Raw genomic sequence first — 7,235 nt, forward strand, 5'->3', positions numbered from 1 at the left:
ACTAATAGAAATTCACTTTTTTATATTTGTCTGTGGCAACAAAAATAAACCAGAATAGCAATTATTGTCCAATAAAAAAAAAGAACATCTTACTTACCATTCAATTTGCACTATTGTTAGACCTAAAGCAACCTCAAGCTTCACTCCAACCACAACAAAAGCACAATACCAACTATTAATAAAAGAGTTAGTTGCTTTGAAAAACAACAGAACTGTATTAGGTAAGAAAGGAATTAAAGACTCAGACTAACAAAGTTGAAATTTTCTAAACTTTTAATTAGATGTAATATAAAACAATTAGTTGAAGGAAAAACATTCAAATGAACAAAAGCAAGAAACAAATACATTTCTTGCTTGGTTTCGTTCTGAATATTGTATTTTGTCTGTATAATGACATCATTTACTCTACAGTTACAGTATATTTCCAGATCTGAAGAAAAGAAGATACTAAAAGTGTGTGTATGTGTGCATTATAAAAATATTTTGGTTCATAGTTCATACTGATGATAAAAATTCAACTGACATACTTGCTTCACAATATGTTACATTTATGTTGCGACATGCTCAGCTCCTAGGATCAGTAATGCAAAGTTAGCTTCAAGGACCAATGTAAAATATTAAAAACCAAGGAAAAATACAGTTCAGAAGCAAAACAAAAGCAAACAAAAATACTATGTGTAGTTTTTCAACTTTTACTTATAATATTTGTCAGAAACAGTACATAATGTATTAAGTTCACATTCACTAAACAGTTTTGAAATGTCTTTTCTTTATTGTTTATACTTGACATTGCACACTGCTACTACACTAAAACGTTACACTTTTTCTTTTCAACAAATTCACAGTAAACATTCACACTATTTAAAAGTTGTCTAATACAAATAACATGAATACTATTGCTTGTTCAAATACTTAACTTTGCTAACTAATTTGTATTTGGTGTTTTGACTTATTAGGCCACCTCATCTAACACCAGAATTTGAGTTGTTCTTTTGTAAAGCATTTTTATTTTGAAAACTTTTCAAAATTACTTCAGTGATAACAATTTACAAAATTCAAGTTTTAAATGATCTACAAATAGAGTTTTTTCAAACATTTCAAAGTACTGGAGACTTACATTTATGTAGATATTTTGTTTATTTAAGACTTTTCTCAAACTGCTGTTTGGCTTCTAAACATGTTCCACATTAAAACCTTTTAGTTGTTCAACAGCAACTTTTAATTGATATACTATAGGTTTTGTTAATACACAAACAACTATACATTCATCTATTCTACATCACGTTATCTATCTGAAAACCACCTGTTTGATAGTTAATCAGACATATTAGTTGTGTAACATACATGCACCTGCGAGTGTGTTAAGTTTGATTACAAGAAGTGCATATTATATCTATGCACACAAACAGTTTACAAAAATACAGACTTTAAAACTGTTGATACCTGAATATAACACAGATTTAAAAAATAAATTACAAGACTAAATCTCCACGTAAAGTTTTCTTAATTTCAAGAGTTGTCATGTACAGAATATCCAAGAGACTCAAACAGGGGTATTATACCACAAATCCTTATGATATAAAAATAGTTTAGCACAGATTTGTTTTATTTTCTGAGAAACAGCAAGTGTTCCCATTATCTATGGGTCTCACTTTTAATATCTCAGATGTAAAAATAGCTTAACAAAGTACATACACCACATAAAATATGTCACTGCTAGGGTTATAAAAGAAAGTTAGAACTGCACCTCATTTCTCAAGAAATAATTTTTCAGAATGTTCCATCTTACCTTATTTTTTGCTTCACCCCCAAAAGCAAATTTATTGGGAGGCTTTCCATCAGGTATCTTGTACATTTTAAACCACTCATGAGTTGCCTTTTAGTAAACAAAAAAATAGTTTTACGTGTATTTTTACATATAGTTTACAAATAGTTTCAGTTTTCAAAATACAACAAATACTTACTTATTATGCAGAAATAAAATATCTATTTAATTTGATTACAATCCTCCTTTAAAAAGTGAAACTACAAAAAAAAAACACGTTTCTTGTATCACCCGTGTTTGATAAACATTTTAACGTACATTAAAGTGTATGTTTCAGAGGCTATTTATACTTTTGAATACAAACATTGAACATAAAACCACAATGATTTATTATCATCTTGTGAACTTGACAAAAACATAACATACTGATAACATGGTAAATATCCCACAGTAATGACTAACAGTGCTTCTTTAACATAAGATTTTTTATGTGTAGTATAGTTTAAAAATGAATAAAGGCATCTATCTCATTTAATTGTAGTAGTCCAGTAGTCAAAAATATGCATTTGGTTTACAGATGTTAGAAGAGGATTACAGAAGTGAATATTCAAGTTCAATGCAAAGACCACCTGAATAATTTTTAAGTCTCGACAGACAACAATGAGATCTATGCACTATGTTGCCATTACCTTTAAATAATTATTCAACCTTTTGATGAAAAACCTGAAGGGAACCAATGGACCAATGGAGGTCCACAGAAAACAGATGGAGAGTCACTGGCTAAACTATTATTAGGAGAATTATTCTTATCCGGCACAACCAGTAGTAACTGAAACTTGAGTAAAGTTAATTTTTTAATCCTTAATACTGGTTGGTGACAGATATAAGTAACTTTAGTAATAACCATATCATTCATTGTTCAATGTGCACTCAAAGCACCACAGAATCTATTTTTTAAATTGCAAATAAGAGGGTTTAAAAATACTTATCAGTTTCCAATTGGCAGTTCTTATAATTTTTTTTTTTTTTGTACAGTAATGCTGTATGTTGGATATACAAGACTGTTTAGTGTAGGTATTAATATTTAATTTATTTTGGGAGTTAATATTTAATGATTGTTTAATTTTCATAACAAGAGTGTTGAAAGCTAGTCATTTTAAAGGCGATAGTTATGACAAGTTTGGTTGTGTAACTCAGCAAGAATCGTACTTTGTGTCTGGTTCAATTGTTGTGGTATTGTTGATGTTACGTTACTTGAATCTTCAGTATTTTTCTCGTTACCTTACAGTGCCGTTTGCATAGTTTAGAGAAAGTTTGAGGCTTCAATTGTGTAACATACAAGTACAGGCAACCAAGTGAGCACAATTCAAGTGCACTTCAGTCAGAGAATTAGTTAATGAAAGAAAATATGAAATTAGCAGGCATGCGAGTGATTAGCCACAATGGGTGATATTTCAAAGCAAGTTTTACAGTTTAATACAGATAAGGAGAATAATTTTTCTTGTTAAAGGGTGTTTCTAAAGTTACTTAACTCGTCTGTGTGGACTTTGACGAAAAGGAGACAATTATTTAAAGTTCAGGATACAACTGTGGTAACCAACGGGGTAACGTAACTGAATTATTCACTGATAAGAGTAGAGAAAAATAATTTGTCTTGTCAATTGGATTCAAAAGTAATTGAATTATCCTGAGTGGATTTTTGACAAGAAAAGAAAATTCTTTAGAGCTTTAAATACAACTGTGCAAAGAATTTTTGTACAAACATTTAACTTGTTTTGAATATATTATTTTGAAACAAGTGGATTGTGTGCTGTCCATTTATTGTTCAAATTTATCGCCAACAAGTAACAGACACCTACTGTAGAAGAATCCCAGCCCACACATATAAAACCCTGACACTGAAGATGCTCAGTTCTTGATCAACGTTGAAGAAATTGATCGGGTGTTTTGTTTTAGAGCAAAACTACTTTAGGCTATCTGATGTGTCCACTATGGGGATTTGAACTAGAGATCTTAGCATTGCAAGTCTGTAAGCTTACTGCTGTCCCACCAGGGACAATGATGAAGTTATATGCAGTCCAATATATTGTACTTTACAATTCTGTCCAATCATGTTTTCCTTCCCTATGTCACCAGCATCTGAATTTTGGCTTTTCCTAGTGGTAGAAATGTTCTCTTCTGACTGAAAGTAACAGACCCTCATACAAGATAATGAAATAAGTTTTGAGGACAATGTTTCTACTACAGAGCTACTCACTATCACTCTGCATTGAAATCCCTACTCTTGTGCACATTGAACTAACATGAAGACTAATTATAATTGCATTTATATAGTTTAAACAACCACCTGATATAGCTATGCAAATAAACAGTGATCTAAATTTATTGAGTAATTGTGTATATAGGGGAGAAGAAACCCAATGGAATGACTAGTTAGTGTATTAATATGCAGAAAATGTTTACCAACGGGATAACCTACCTGTAAAAATCCAGGCATATGTATTTCAACATCTTCAATATCTGTAGAGATATAAAAACAAGCCAGGTGTGATGCAGTCTACTCATTAACACACACAAAAGAAAATGGTGTTAAGAATTAAAGCTCCTAGTATTTGTCAGTTGTAAAATGCATTTTAATTAAAAATTACAATCTCATGTGGGAAAAAAAACAAAAAACAAATAGAATTCTTAAATATTTTTCTGGGCAAATGCATGTTTCTTTATATGATACAGCACAGATATAAAATTTTATTATTAAAACAAATCAGTATTAGAGTCACCAAATCAGTGAACTAATTACACAGTGTTTATAGACTCTTAGCCATAGTTTCTGTATCCCAGCTGATTTCACTAATAAAACTACCTTCTAGAATAAATAATTATATGTGTACACTTTCTAAAAAATTATCATCATTTTTTAAAAATTGAACAGTTGTGTACTACTGAACAATGTTAACATATGAACATTTACATATAACATAAAAAACATGCATATTGATTTAAGAAAGTAAAAAGTTTAGTAATTCAACATGTATACTCACACACATGCATAACCAACTATTTGGCAGATAAAACTAACCACCATTTCTACTTCTGATCATTACAGTCATATGAAATTGAATACAAGAAAGTGAACATTTTAATTCAAGCTTTTTTTTTTCTTTTACAAACATTTACTAATTATTTCATTCCACTCATAATAAATACATGTTACATTTTGTTGTTACAATTACAAAATTACTTTTTTTTGTATGACGAACACTTAGTATATTCTACACACAATTTACAAGTAAACTCTAGGATTATGTGGATTCCAGTTTTTCATCTTTCTGTATTATAAAGGATGATATAAACTTTAAAATTTGCTTTATTATATTAAGCACCCATTACTTAGTTTTATGAACTTGTGAAATTCTTGTTTTGTCTGGTAGTTAGAAAAAAATAATAAAATGAAACTTTTGTTATACTTTTTGGATAAAAACTACAACTTACCATTCAATTGATCTGCCAATGGGTCATTTACATCAATTGCTATTATCTTCCAATCAGTTTCACCTATATAAGATTGCAACAAAAAAAATACATTAAGCTAAAACTTCAACCAAGAAGAAAATATTTTATATATCTAATGAACTTCTGATCAAAACAAGTTACCTATATAGATAAAAAAACAACTCTGTAATGAATATAGCTAATTTAATACATTGTTCTTAGGTTCTTACTTATAACAACTAAAATGCATTATTTCATCAGTTGGGTACCCTTGCTGGTAGCTATCTTTCAGCTGTAATCCCAATAATATCTTACGAGGTTTGACCAGATTAGAAAATAATCTTCATAATAAAAATGTATCAATGAAAATTCAAAATAATAAAAATTGATAGATTAAACATTTTGACCATTAATTATAAAAGTAACATTAAAGAAAGATCAGCATACAACTTATTTATAGAACACAAACAATAGTGGTTTACTTTGTGTACAATAATAAATTAATTTTAAGCTTCACTGTATTCTATTTCTGGACTGAGTGACCTATTGAACTACACCTATAAATAAATATAACTTATGCTGTGAAAGGTTACTGCCAAATAGACTGTTAACTTAGCAGCTGACTACTCAATACAATAAATTACCTACGAGTTATAGTTATATCAATTAATATCATGAAAATAACTAACTAATCAAACTATTGCCCCTATTGTTTCCAATGACTATTTTTATTGATTAATTCAACTTTATTTATTAAAGTGGTTGCCTTGTGATTTGAGAGTTTGAATTCTGTTGTCATCAATCCTACTTGTCTTTTCATTCATGAGGTGTTATATTTGTTTCCAAGATATGCCAAAATCTACTACAATTTTCTGTCAACACCTCTAATTTTTATATACCAGCCAGAAGAAAGCAACTAGCCCACAGCATCCATCACTAGCTCTTTGGCTACTCTATTACCAATAAAGTGGGATTATTATGATATTATAAAAACTCATATAGCAGAAATGGCAAGAACAGGTTGGGAGGCACAGGGTATTGAATTTGTGATCCTCAATTCACAGGGCAACCACCAGTCATGCTGGCCTAGGAGCATTATATATGATAGTCAATTCTATATATTTATTGAGTAAAGAGTAGTCCAAGATTTGGTGAGTGTACTGCTGGCTGGTTGCCTTCCCTCTGGCCAGCAGTTGAAAATAAGTGAGGGTAGCAAATAGCCTTACTAGTTTACCTATAACTAAAACAAACTTTTTTCAGTTTCAGATAGATACGAACTGAACTCGCACATAATACAACTAGCACTATTTCCATGATAGTATGCATGCTTTTTTTAATTTTATTTTTTGTTTGTACTCAACTCAGGAATGTGAGGGTACAACCTAGTGGCCATTGTTTACATAATTAGCCAAAATCAGAGGTGTAGGAGAAAAATTAAAAGTGTACACACATGGGGAGGAGGTTTATTCAACCAAGAAAATGAATGCCACAGGTGCACCCATTAGTTCTGTTTTTAATTGCTTTTTTCTTTATACAGTTTATAATAACCTGGTTAAAAAAAATGTAAAGTTTAAAAAAACAATATGGCTCCTGGGCCAGATAATATTTCCCCAAGAGTTTTGAAGGAGGTTAAAAATTGGATATGCGAGCCACTTATACTATTTTTTACTTTTTTTTTTTGTCAGTCCTTGAATAATGGGCAAGCACCAGAGGATTGGAAGTTAGCTAACGTAACTCCTCTTTTCAAGGGAGGTGATAAAAATTGTCCCAGTAATTATAGACCCATATGTCTTACATCAGTTGTGGGAAAAGTTTTGGAAAGTCATTTAACAAAGTTTAGAAGTTTATTGGATAGTTAACATGGTTTTACTAAGGGAAAATCTTACCTTACAAATCTTTTGGCATTCTTTGTAAAGGTTACTACTTAAGTAGGTGAGGGTAAGGGTGAAGATTTGGTGTATCTGGATTTTCAGAAAGC

The 7,235-nt window shown here is 30.4% G+C and overlaps 1 protein-coding gene across 1 annotated transcript in view; it reads right to left on the reverse strand.

Moving 5' to 3' along the window:
* The window catches only part of LOC106460393 (inorganic pyrophosphatase-like), a 14,951-nt gene extending 9,628 nt beyond the window's left edge, over positions 1–5,323 (reverse strand). Inside the window, exons 1-3 of the mRNA XM_013920083.2 lie at positions 5,258–5,323; positions 4,245–4,285; positions 1,790–1,876 (exon numbers count right to left, since the gene is read on the reverse strand). Coding sequence (XP_013775537.2) covers positions 1,790–1,876; positions 4,245–4,262 — 105 coding nt within the window. The 5' untranslated portion in view covers positions 4,263–4,285; positions 5,258–5,323. The remainder of the gene's footprint in view (positions 1–1,789; positions 1,877–4,244; positions 4,286–5,257) is intronic.
* Positions 5,324–7,235: the final 1,912 nt, after the last annotated feature.

This window comes from Limulus polyphemus, unplaced genomic scaffold (genome assembly GCF_000517525.1).
Source record: "Limulus polyphemus unplaced genomic scaffold, Limulus_polyphemus-2.1.2 Scaffold763, whole genome shotgun sequence".
NCBI classification, from domain to species: Eukaryota; Metazoa; Arthropoda; class Merostomata; order Xiphosura; family Limulidae; genus Limulus; species Limulus polyphemus.